Source organism: Lepidochelys olivacea (genome assembly GCF_965140295.1).
Source record: "Lepidochelys olivacea isolate rLepOli2 genome assembly, chromosome: 1".
In the NCBI taxonomy this organism is placed as follows: Eukaryota; Metazoa; Chordata; order Testudines; family Cheloniidae; genus Lepidochelys; species Lepidochelys olivacea.
The window spans coordinates 138,613,638-138,627,343 of NC_140411.1; the positions used below are offsets into that span (position 1 = coordinate 138,613,638).

Sequence of the window (13,706 nt, forward strand, 5' to 3'; positions counted from 1 at the left end):
GGGTTCTAGTCCCCGAGGTCCATACACAGAGAATTCTGCTCTGTCCTTTATGTCCCTTTCTACTTTATAGCACATCCACTCGGGCAGGGGCAGGGGCAGGGGCAGGGGCAGGGGCAGGGAAGGCTGGCTGAGAAGCCCAGAGCCAATTTTCACGTGACCAGCTGCAGTTATTTGCACTCAAGTAATACAAAGAGGTTAGAACTGGGGTCAAGAATCTGACCCCTATCATTTTTCTTCAGTATTTGCAGAATTGTACAAATTTCCTATATTAAGTTTACAGGAATGAAGGAAAAACTGTAGACACCTTCTCTGTTTATCTAAGGCACATTTGACAATTTTTTTAAAGGGGACCACTGTATGATGCCATTTGTAATCCTTCTTCATACATTCATAGATTTGAAGGCCATAAAGAACAAAGAATTTAGGTCACACTTACAGTACGGGGGACTCTAAAAAAGCAGTGACTCTAAAAAAGATTTGGGGGTCATTGTGAATAATCAGCTGAACAGGAGCTCCTAATGTGATCCTGGGATGCATAATCAGGGGGATCTCAAGTGGAATACAGCAGTTATTTTACCTCTGTATTTGGCACTCCATTGATACCAGTGGTGGGGGTGGGGGAGGGGTTTGCTAGCTCAAGCACCTCAGGTGAGCTCAGCTGCTGCATCAGGAGACAAGAAGAGAGGCAATCTCTCAGATAGAAAAAGCTAATGTACTCGATGCTTTTTTTGCCTCTGTCTTCACGAACAAGGTCAGCTCCCAGACTGCTGCACTGGGCAGCACAGCATGGGGAAGAGGTGACCAGCCCTCTGTGGAGAAAGAAGTGGTTCGGGACTATTTAGAAAAGCTGGATGTGCACAAGTCCATGGGGCCGGATGCGCTGCATCCGAGAGTGCGAAAGGAGTTGGCGGATGTGACTGCAGAGCCATTGGCCATTATCTTTGAAAACTCATGGCGATCAGGGGAAGTCCCGGACGACTGGAAAAAGGCTAATGTAGTGCCCATCTTTAAAAAAGGGAAGGAGGATCCTGGGAACTACAAGCCAGTCAGCCTCACCTCAGTCCCTGGAAAAATCATGGAGCAGGTCCTCAAGAAATCAATTCTGAAGCACTTAGAGGAGAGGAAAGTGATCAGGAACAGCCAGCATGGATTCACCAAGGGCAAGTCATGCCTGACTAATCTAATTGCCTTCTATGACAAGATAACTGCCTCTGTGGATGAGGGGAAAGCAGTGGACGTGTTGTTCCTTGACTTTAGGAAAGCTTTTGACATGGTCTCCCACAGTATTCTTGCCAGCAAGTTAAAGAAGTATGGGCTGGATGAATGGACGATAAGGTGGATAGAAAGCTGGCTAGATTGTCGGGCTCAACGGGTAGTGATCAATGGTTCCATGTCTAGTTGGCAGCCGGTATCAAGTGGAGTGCCCCAAGGGTCGGTCCTGGGGCCGGTTTTGTTCAATATCTTCATTAATGATCTGGAGGATGGTGTGGATTGCACCCTCAGCAAGTTTGCAGAAGACACTAAACTAGGAGGAGAGGTAGATACGCTGGAGGGTAGGGATAGGATCCAGAGGGACCTAGACAAATTAGAGGATTGGGCCAAAAGAAATCTGATGAGGTTCAACAAGGACAAGTGCGGAGTCCTGCACTTAGGATGGAAGAATCCCATGCACCGCTACAGACTAGGGACCGAATGGCTCGGCAGTACTTCTGCAGAAAAGGACCTAGGGGTTACAGTGGACGAGAAGCTGGATATGAGTCAACAGTGTGCCCTTGTTGCCAAGAAAGCCAATGGCATTTGGGATGTATAGGTAGGGGCATTGCCAGCAGATCGAGGGACGTGATCGTTCCCCTCTATTTGACATTGGTGAGGCCTCATCTGGAGTACTGTGTCCAGTTTTGGGCCCCACACTACAAGAAGGATGTGGAAAAATTGGAAAGAGTCCAGTGGAGGGCAATAAAAATGAATAGGGGACTGGAACACATGATTTAGGAGGAGAGGCTGAGAGAACTGTGATTGTTTAGTCTGCGGAAGAGAAGAATGAGGGGGGATTTGATAGCTGCTTTCGACTACCTGAAAGGGGGTTCCAAAGAGGATGGATCTAGACTGTTCTTAGTGGTAGCTGATGACAGAACGAGAAGCAATGGTCTCAAGTTGCAGTGGAGGAGGTTTAGGTTGGATATTAGAAAAAACTTTTTCACTAGGAGGGTGGTGAAACTCTGGAATGCGTTACGTAGGGAGGTGGTAGAATCTCCTTCCTTAGAAGTTTTTAAGGTCAGGCTTGACAAAGCCCTGGCTGGGATGATTTAGTTGGGGATTGGTCCTGCTTTGAGCAGGCAGTTGGACTAGATGACCTCCTGAGGTCCCTTCCAACCCTGATATTCTATGATTCTCTGATTCTATGACCCAAGCCATTTAGGGCTGTGAAAGTCAAGATAGACTTTAAATGCTTAAGCTTCACCCTGAAATCAGGCAATAGCCAGTGCAGATTGTGGAGCACAGAAGTAATGTGCTCTCTCTCTCTCTCTCTCTCTGTCACTGAAACCCTGTTTAATGAGTGCTCCACTGCATTGGCTGCAGTTTCTGGATGATTTGGTAGAATAGCACCATGCGGAGCTTGTCATAATAGACTTTCCTTAAAGGGTATGTGTACACTGCAGCAGGAAGTGTGCTGCCCAACCTGGGTAGACAGCCATTCTCTGCTCAAGGTAAGATGCTAAAAATAGTTGTGTGGATGTTGCGGCACAGTGAGTAGCATGGGCTAGCCATCTGAGTATGGACCCTGGGGGTTAGGCAGGCTTGTATCTGGGTAGCTAGCCCAAGCCACTGTCCACGCTGCAACATCCACACTGCTATTTTCAGTGCGCTAGCTTGAGGATGTGCCCAGCTGCAGTGTAGACATACCCAAAGTGACAACGGTGTGCATAACTATGACACATCTGGATCCAGATGGAAAGGAAGGAGCTTTCTTTTTGAATGCAGACGAAAGCTCTTAACTACTGCTGCTGCCCAGAAATTCAACACCAGCCAAGAATCCCCAAACTATGAAACCTTGGGGGAAATGGGAGGATGCTGACATGATTCATTAGAGATGCTGACATGATTTCCACCATTTCCTCCAGTTGTTTTTCTCATCGTACAAACATCATCTCATTCTTGCCTGAGTTGAGACGCAGCCATCATCCATGAAATACTAGATAAATCATCACTCCCGTGCAGCTTAAGATTTAGAAGAGAACATAAGAATGGCCATACTGGGTCAGAGATGGACAAAGGTCCATCTAGCCCAGTAGCCTGTCTTCCAAGAATGGCCAATGCCAGGTGCCCCAGAGGGAATGAACAGAACAGGTAATCATCAAGTGATCCACCCCCTGTCGCCCATTCCCAGCTTCTGGCAAAAAGTCTGCATAGACAGAAGACTAGAAACAGAAGAGACTATGAAAGTCTGCATACTTAGAAATGTAGTGACAGCATAGTCAAGACACCACAACCCTTGCTTGCTTGAGTTGAATATCACAGCCACAATCGATCAACATCCCATACTCCAAAATAGGACTTCAGGCATGGCTAGTGGGACTGATAATAAATAATATAATATGCTCACTTCTTATTCCCTGTTTGCCTACTTCCATGACTATCATGATAGGGATTGAGGCGACAAATCCTTAACACCCCATCCCTGTCTAGGCGGATTGCCAAGTCTTCAATTCATGGCAGACATCCAAAAGCAGCCACTGAGAGAATGCAGCTGCAGCAACTGACTACCTGAATAAGGACTTCCAAATAGGCCACAAATGATGCCAGAGACACACCGTCCAATTCCCCAACTCCACCCTCCAAGCCTTCCTACAAAAGTCTTCCATCCACATCCTATGGAACCGTTCCATCCTAAAAAGGCTAGTTAAATTACACATCCCCCAACCATCCATTCATCACCACAGAGATCCCACCTGACAAAGTGAACTAAGTGATAGCCACATGTCCATCTTCCCTCTCCCCATCCCTCCCTGTAGAACACTCACTTGCCAGGGGTCATAGACCCATTCAGTCCTCCATCCCTGCTCCCCATGACCTCCCAAGGTGAGATCTCAAACATTCATCATCATAAAAAATACGTTAAGAAAAGTTAATCCCAGTAGTAACAATTATTTCATTAGAGTAGTGAAAGTTTCTGGAGAACATTAGCTTTAGGACGTATTCGTGCTGCACACTCTTGCAGACATGATTCTATCATTGGTGAATTATCTATAATTTTGGTAAGAATGGGTAATCCATTTTAGTCTGTTCTAGCTCCTATAGTCTGTTGTAAATGGCTGATTAATACTGGAAATACAAGATACCTTAGGCAAAATGGTTGGCGTAATGAAATTTAATGAGAGAAACCGCATAATAAATGAATGAACATTTCCAAACTAGTGAGTGCTGTGGAATATCTGTAATTACTAGGTCCTCGGCAGCTGATGACCAAGTGACAGTGTTTGTGTTCATTAGCTTCAGAGCTCCCTGATGCTTTCTTCACACCAGCTGTGAATGGAAAACACATTAGTCTCGGCCATGAAAAGAAGTTAAAACCCAGTAAACAAGTCAGTCACGATAAATAAATGCTAATGGCTGCATCTACCCTGGTTAATTCCATTCCTGGACAAATGAATATAAAAAGAGAGGACAACAGCAGCCATTGAAATAAAATAAAAAGCTACAAAGTTCAGGAATGGAAATTTCTGGAGGCTGCATGTTTTATTCTTGGCAGAATTTATATTCTCTGTTTGTACCTTACTATTTTCTTTTCCATTTTCCTTTCTTATTTCTGAAAAATTCTTGAACAGAAGACATGCAGCAGCACCATCTGCTGGTTAAATCTAGTGCTGTGTCAACAGAGGAAAATCCAGGTTGTCCTTTAAACTTGACTTTTATAACCATCTAGTTAATTGCATTCTGTAAAGACTTTGAGCTTGATTCTTGGATCCATTTATGGCCCTGTCACGGGGCATGGCTCCCCTTTTGCCCTCTCCCTGCAGAAACTGCACAGACTCCCATGCTAGCACCTTCATAGGTCCTTTTATTTTGAGTTCCCTCCACCCTTTCCACAACAATCCCCATGCAACAGTCTATTTACAATGTTAACCTAGCGTTTGGCCCTCTCACCAGGACCTCAGGGGAACAGAAGTCTCCTTATTCTGTGCCTCTGTGTGACCAGGCTCAGCTAGACCTGTCCCTCCCTCTCTCCCCCCTGACACCTCCATCCTGCCTCTTTATCAGCCTTGGGCTGATGGGGTAATTGGCTCCTCAGACCATCCAGCTGCCTAGCCTGATTGACTAATTACCCCCATCAGCTTTCTCAAGGGAAACTAATTAATAGCTGAGTGATCAGAGTGCAGGCTCCCATGTTTTCAACCTCCACTCTGTCACAGGCCCCTTTGTGTGTCTCTGGTTCTACAGAGGGACCCATACAAGCTGACCTAACCAGACAGCTGAGGAGTCTCGTGTGTAGAATAATTTGCTGCCTCAGAACCACTCCCTTCCTATCTCTAGCCCAGGAGTGGAACTGGGGGAAAGTGGAGTCCAGAGTGCTGTCTGCTGGAAGTGCATGGTTATCCTCGGTTGCTGGAATGGCTTCTTAGAGACGTTGGTATGTAGGCACAAATTAGAGCAGTTATGAAGTGCCTCTAAGTTATATCAGAGGCCAAACTGGGCCTCATCTGGCCCTAATGTAGCAAGGGCATAAAGGTTGCATCCAGCTGCCAATGCTTCCCTTTACAGATCCAGCTCTGAGCGCAGAGTCAGCCTCGATCTGTCTCTTTTTTTTAATAATGCAGAAGAATGAATACAGCTTTCCACTAGTGCAAAGTGCATAGTGATTTCAGGAACAAAACTGTTGTGTACAATGTGGAATAGAGTTATTACTACTGGAATAAATGTCTTACAAAATGGATATCTGTGGAAAAAATTCACCGGAAATGTCAGATTTATTTTTTCCATGGGGCAGAGGTCCTTGCTCTGATCTTTGCTATTTCACCTATTTATCATCTTCTGAGTCGTAGGTTTTTGAGGGACAGTGGTACAATTTGGGGCTATCAGACTCACACCACTGCAAAATGAATGCTCTCAAGCATCCCAAGGCCTGAGAAAAAGTCTAGTTGTCAACATGCTGACTAATCTAGCTTCTCTAGTGGATGAGTTAAAAGTAGAGCTAATTGGAAAATTTTCCAGTGGAATGTGGTTCCATTGGGGAATGCTGTATAGTCAAAATGAAAATTTCAACAGGAATGTGCTAATTTGGATGAAATTTCATTTTGAAAATAAAAGGAACAGTGTTTCAGAATGGAATGTTTTGATTTTTCACCTTTTTGTTTTGAAGTTTAAGTTTATTTTTTTGAATCAAAACTGGAACACATTTCAGTTTTTATCAAAACAAAGAGTGTTCCCATTAACCCAGACTGATATGTATGTGCATGTGTGTGTGTGTGTGCAAATTTTCTGTTGCATGGGGAAAAAAAATCATTCTGGTTTGGAAGAAAATCAAATTTCAAAATCTCAAATTTTTTCATGGAAAATTTTCATGAAATTCCAGTTCCCACACAGCTCTGGTTAAAATGTTCAACTATTTCAAATATTGGTAGAGCCCTTTAGGTCCCAGGATATCAGAGAGACACGGTGGGTGAGGTCATATCTTTTGTCTAACCAACTTCTGTTGGTGAGAGAGACAAGCTTTCGACCTACACAGGGCTCAGACCTGAAGAAGAGCTCTGTGTTGCTCAAAAACTTGTCTCTCACACCAACAGAAGTTGGTCCAATAAAAGATATGACCTCACCCACCTTGTCTCTCTAACTATTTAAAGAAATTTGGGTATTTATGTGCCTCTAACATTGCTTAGGGATACAATTAGCCGGGGAGCAAAAATACGTTTTTTACATGAACTGGAACCTCAAAGTTGAGGATTACTGCTAATGAGTGGGAGGCTATGGCCTTTGTTGAGGGAGTCTTAAAAGAAACAGATATGATCCCTCGAATCCTGTAGAAAGAACTGGAGAAAGGTGTTGGGAAGGAATTAAAAAGTTAATTGGCCTGATTCATTACTGTGAGTAGGATGGCATAACACTACTAATAATGTACAGTAGTAAATCAGGCTCAGGAAGTATCTGGAGAGAGTAAAGTGAATCTGCATAAGGAGAAGGTTTGCAAGTAATTTATACTTGTTTTACAATTATCAGTTTAAATGAAGGTAAAGCCAATGTGAGTCAGAAAATATCGACTGTTCTTGTAAGGGAAAAGCTTTCACACCAATTATGTACACAAGAGAAGGGCCAAAAAGAGGATAGGTATTTAGAAATCTGGTCACCCTTTCTACCATACTCAGAAGAGGAGGTTCCCCAACAGGCAAGCCAAAATGTTTAGCCAATTCTTTGAATATTAATCTGATCCTGAACAAGTCCTGTGCAATGCAGTATGTTAACATTTCATAGTAAGTTTGTTGTAATAAACTGTTAAAATAAATGATAAAATACAATAAAACAATAAAAAGTTTGTTTGTTTTTAAAAGGAGGGGGAGGAGGTTTCAGAGACAGCACATTGTCTATTTGTTTCCAGCAAGAACTGTTAAGTAAGGAAGAGTTTATCTATTTTAAAAGACAGACAATAATTTGTGTATTTATTTAAATAAATGGTGTAGGAACAACTGAAATCTTCAAGAGACCCAGCTCCCACATGGGTTCAGGGGACAAACAGCTGCTTCAGCTCTTATCACAGCATTCTTCAGACATTTTAAAGGGAAAGTACTGTGGTTACAAGAGTCCCAGACTCAGACAGGATTCCACCTTATGATGAGAGTCTGTATACTATTAATAACATTGTTAACTCCCTGTTACAAGCCAGAGTATTAGACCTCAACCTAGGACTCCAGAATATTAAAACATAATGCAAAATCGGTACGCTAATTAAAAAATAAAAACCAAACTTAGAATATATACAATATATTTTGAGCAAACATCATGTACAATAGTGGTTGAATAGTCTTGTTAAAAATTGCTGAAATAGAATCCTTTAACAAAATGACAGCCTAGAATCTACAAAAATATATTCAGGACAGTCTTTCAAACACTGAGTGGCACTTGGCATGATTTCAAGTTTGGAAATAGCTCCAGATTTCATTAAGTTTACCTTATAGCTTCAAAGATATCTGTGCATAAAACTGTAATCCATCAGTTTCAATCACGAATGATTTAAAAATAAATAAATACGTAAATATATTGAGATGATGGAAAATGAGCATAGGGAATTCATCCTAGTTATACAAGATAAAAAGATTCAGGTAAACAGAGCCAAGCTATTAAATCTTCAAAAGGTAAACAGATCTCAAAAACCAGCCCTCACCACCTGATATGATTAAGCAGCTCAGGATATTAGCTTAGCCCTACAAACACACTGATTGAGGTCACAAAATCAGAATTTTAAAAGTATTTGGCAAAACTGTTGAGAAAAAATTACTTACTGTTTCTGATCCTAAAATGTGGACAGCTGAATATTTAGATTTCAAATGTGGGTATTTATAGCATGATCCAATGCTCACTGAAATCAATGGAAGTAGTCTTGTTAACTTAATAGTCATGGGATCAAGCCTTTAAGCAGGGTATCTATAGCCCACATCTGTATGCCAAGTAGGGATGTAAATGCTCATTTTACATACCAAAGAACCAAGTATGAGCATACAGTTGTGAAATTTGGACATCCTATTAAAGTTCCCATGTTTGGCAACTGTGTAAACCATACAGGTATATTGGAAAAGTTTTAAACAAGATGCTCTATTTGAAAAGCTGTGTGTCCTTCTTTTACATGCTAAGGACTCTGTATTTCCTCCTGCAGAAGTTAATGATATCACCAGCACTGAATGCAAACCATTTTCGTACACTCTGCATGTTAGTAATGCAGTCAGCTTCTGCTTGGGAAACACAATCCTAGTGAGGTCTTGGGAACTGGAAAAGGAGAAAATTATTTTTGAAAGTGTTATTTACTGAATTGTAGCATTCGGGTCTACATGTGTATTATTTTGAGACGGACAGTATGGAGATATCCCAGAAGTATATGCACCTGGTATATTAATGCTTAAGTACTGTATAAAAGCACCATGATTCAGAATTAGAGATGAGACTGAGCTAGAATGTTTGTACTCAGATCCTGATCCAGATTTTCCCAAATTCAGAGTGTGCAGTTCTGGGGTTTTGCTTCAAATCCATCTCTATTCAGACTCAAACATTCTTTGAACAGAGAGTCAATGCAGAGAGCTACCTGCAGAGAGAGAGAGAATAGCTAAAATACACTATAATCATTCTTTCTACTCAAAAGAGCATACTCAGAGCTCAAAGAACTTGTAGAGTATTTGTGAATAAATCTAAAATTGAGTCTTGTTGGATGCAATCCAGCTCCACTGATGTCAACAGGAGTTTTGCCATTGACTTCAGTGGAGACAGAATTTAAACCTTTGTGTCTGGTTGACCAACGTCCAAATTAAACTAGGGGGAAAAAAATGGGGGTGGGGCAGATTACTATTGTTCTAATTTTATTTTTAGTTTCGAAAGCTGGAAAGAACTAGAGTTTTCAAAGTATTTATATGGGATGGACTTTTCTACTATTTATATGTTTTCATTATTTACTATATTATTCTACACTAAAGATAGTTGTTTCTATTCTCTCTCATGTGGGAAATGTTAAGAAAGAGGTAGAATGTTTTCCAAGAAAGATTTTTATTTCACCCTTCGAATGAACTCTTTGGTAACTTTCTCTGGAGGAAAAAAAAAATGAACCTGTCCTTTTTGATGACCTGCTGATAAATCCTTAGGAAATTTCACTTTTCATTCAAACCATAAAGCGAAGAACATTTCCTCCCTGCCAACATGTGGTAACCTGTGTCCTTGAAAAATGTATCCTTAAGGGAGAAATTATACTGAGATAGGAGGCCATTAAGTCTCAAAACACATCAGTGAATAAGTGTTTTTAATGGCTGATCAAAAATAATTTTCCTACTATTTCCCCACTGCAGGAAGCTACCCTCAACAATGATCTCTATGCTGTAATGACAATAATGTAAACCCCTAACAGTTTCAGATGCCCATGTGAATAGATTGCTGTTGGCTGGTGCTCATCTATATGCACTGTTGGGTATTCTGAAAACACAGAATATTCTTTAAGAACTAGTTAATATTTTCATGTTTAAAACATGAAGGGCAGAAATAACCTAACTCAATAAAATAATTGACATTCACTGTCTTTCCTTTACTTTTCTTTGAATTCTAAGGAAGAAACTTTCAGCAAATTCTTTGATCATCTTTAAAAGTGTTGAATTGTCTGCTCCAAATGATTAACCAGTTTTCCCACGCCAGATCTCCCTACTTGCTTTTCAGGGTTGGAATTGGCTCCGTTTCCTTACACATAAAGGGCAACGAGACCGTGAAACAATCTTTTATGGCCAACATGGGCATCCTAGGTGGCTGCTGCTTAAAGCAAGACTTCAGTCATCCTTCTTATTTATTAAATCTGAGATGATGTTTGTACTGCACTAGTACATGTACTTGGTGCAGTATGGCCAACCCCAAGCATTCAAAAATCAGGCCTCAAAGAATCATGAGATTTTCTTTATAAAAATGATAAATTTCGTCCTCATGTTACTTGCTTTCTGGTTTCTGAGCTGGGTCACATTATCAAGCTTTTCTCCACAGCCATGAGAGCTAGAAAATTACTTCTTTTTTAACGAAAATTGAGATTCTCATCTAAGCACATGACTCCAGCATCTGGAGCTTTCAAAGAAACATCAAATGCCACAAGACTCACAGTAAAATTGCAAGAGTTGGCAACACAATGGTAAACCTCGCCTTATTTTTACTGGTATGGGTTTGAATACAAAATGTTTAAATGTGGAGAAGAAAATGTTTCAGCTCATCCGGGAGCAGAAGTCCAGTTATTTTATGATGTTGTTTGTGTCCGAAGCACTTCCTAATGCACAGGCGGCACAACTGCATCAAGGACAGGGGCCCTGGAGAAAGATGCCACAAGACAAGTTATAACATGTGATTTTATTGCCCCAAGATCAGTTGTCACAGAACTGAAACTGTAGATATGTAACAAGGCCAGCTTTTGTGTAGTACAGGCTAGACCAGCTTTACTTAAGGGCAACATTCCCAAGCTCTCAGCTCCCGCAGGCTCCTGAAAGCTCAACTCACTAGAAATTCTTTACCAAATCATTTTAGTCATAACACTCCAAAATAGTGTTTGGAGCAGGTAGATAGTTTTTTAAGGGGGATCAGAGGTGGTGTTAGCCCACTGGGGGCCCTACGCTGGAATATTTTTTGGGGGGCCCCCCACACAACACATACTAAAAAAGCAAACAGGGGGCCCCGTGAGCAGCTCAGGACCTCAAGCAATTGCTTAGTCTGCTTATGCCTAGTGCCGGCTCTGAGAAAGATTGTAATTTATAAATAGATTTTGTAGCTGAATACTGAAAACAGCACACAGGGACCGATTCCCCATTGCTATGCTCCTGGTGCAGTCATTTACTCTAGTGCAAAAACAGGCGCTAAACACTATCAAATGAGAAATCTCCTCTGACTTACCCCAGTAGAAGCAATTTATCCCCATGTTGCCCAGGTGTAAATGACCATACAAGAGGCAAGGCAGTGGTAAGTCAAGCCCACAAGGTAAATGCGATGAAGTGAGCTGTAGCTCACGAAAGTTTATGCTCAGATAAATGTGTTAGTCTCTAAGGTGCCACAAGGACTCCTGTTCTTTTTGCAGATACAGACTAACACGGCTGCTACTCTGAAAGGTAAATGTGTTGTCTTAGAACCAAACAGAGTCATTCTTAATCCTTATACAGGTATGATTAGTAGCTGTATTATTTTCCTACAAGCTATAAGACAAATGTCTTTATGTTGCTTGAAAATAAGAGATGATTAATGCTTCCTTCAAAATCCTTTCCCTTGAGTGAGATTCAAGTTTGCGGCCCACTGGTTTCTGCAGAAGTATTCATAACAGTATAACTGATAAACACATAGCAAGAGTCGCAATATATAATCCCTTATTTAAACCTTCAAGATTAAATAGTCTCATGCTGATAATGCAAGCCCTAGTAAAGAATCTCTTTTATTTAAATGTAACAGAATAACGTGCTTAATGGAGGGCTTACCCTTCTTGTTAAGAGGTAGTTATTATGACGTATTTAAATACAGAGCAGTTGGATCATATAACATGTCATTTGTACAGCTATCTCATCATACACAGCAGTTACAGCAACAGAAAAGTTACTGTCAGAGTAGATAAGGAGAGCAGACAAGCAGGATGCACTAATGGGTGAAGGCGGGATTGGGATGGGTTTAAGCAGTGTAAGAAGAAAGAGATGAGCTTTATGAGGCATTTTAGAAAGCAAGAGGGAATCATTGAAATGGGATCAGGGAGGCAGAGATGGTATCAGCTAAAAGTCAGTCCCAGTTAAGATTTTCTAAAAGAAGCTAGAAGATAAGGGCATTTGTGGTCACCAGAGAAGCTGTGTTGGCAGTAGCTGTGAGTAAGGGAGTGGAAGGTACTATGGAAGCAGCTGGTCCTGCTTTTGGGTAACAGCTTGAAAAAGCAGCTGTTTTTTCAGTGTCCCTCCACACTCCAGCTACCACTTTTTCAGCAGTTCTTCACAGCTGGCTCAGTTCTCTTAAAGACCATTTTACTGATCAAACGGCTGTATAAAGAACACTGTCAACATGCAGTATTAATGAGACATGAATTAATGAACCTGGTAAATATACAGGGCTTCATTCGCCACTGCTTTGCATCTTATGCTGCCATTTGCAACTGTGCACAGAGAATGCAAGACTGTTCCAAGTCAGAACAGCAGCATTTTACACACACGTTACACAAGTTTAAAAGACAATGTATGGTGCAAGGGAAACGCAGTGGATCTAATTTACCTAGATTTTAGTAAGGCATTTGATATCGTGCCACGTGGGGAATTATTAGTTAAATTGGATAAGATGGGGATCAATAGGAAAATTGAAAGGTAGATAAGGAATTGGTTAAAGGGGAGACTACAACGGGTCCTACTGAAAGGTGAACTGTCAGGCTGGAGGGAGGTTACCAGTGGACTTCCTCAAGGATCGGTTTTGGGACCAATCTTTTTATTACTGACCTGAGCATAAAAAGTGGGAGTGTGCTAATAAAGTTTGCGGATCATACAAAGCTGGGAGGTATTGCTAATTTAGAGAAGGACAGGGATACCCTACAGGAGGATCTGGATAACCTTGTAAACTGGAGTAATAGAATGAAATTTAATAGTGAGAAGTGTAGGGTCATGCATTTAGGGATTAACAACAAGAATTTTAGTTATAAGCTAGGGACGCATCAATTAGAAGTAACGGAGGAGGAAAAGGACCTTGGAATATTGGTTGATCATAGGATGACTATGAGCCGCCAATGTGATATGGCTGTGAAAAAAGCTAATGCGGTCTTGGGATGCATCAGGAGAGGTATTTCCAGTAGGGATAAGGAGGTTTTAGTACCATTATACAAGGCACTGGTGAGACCTCACCTGGAATACTGTGTGCAGTTCTGGTCTCCCATGTTTAAGAAGGATGAATTCAAACTGGAACAGGTACAGAGAAGGGCTACTAGGATGATCCGAGGAATGGAAAACTTGTCTTATGAAAGGAGACTCAGGGAGCTTGGCTTGTTT

General features: G+C 41.4%; 1 protein-coding gene across 4 annotated transcripts in view; it reads right to left on the reverse strand.

The window, feature by feature from the left end:
* Nucleotides 1-4,362: 4,362 nt before the first annotated feature.
* The window catches only part of ASB9 (ankyrin repeat and SOCS box containing 9), a 30,197-nt gene continuing 20,853 nt past the window's right edge, over nt 4,363-13,706 (reverse strand). For 2 of the 4 annotated variants that reach the window (XM_084628925.1, XM_084628927.1), the window contains exon 7: nt 10,849-11,024. In XM_084628925.1, coding sequence (XP_084485051.1) covers nt 10,900-11,024 — 125 coding nt within the window. In that variant the 3' untranslated portion in view covers nt 10,849-10,899. Of the gene's footprint in view, nt 4,525-7,546; nt 9,284-10,848; nt 11,025-13,706 lie in introns of those variants that run through there. The other 2 variants (XM_084628924.1, XM_084628926.1) reach the window with 2 other exon arrangements.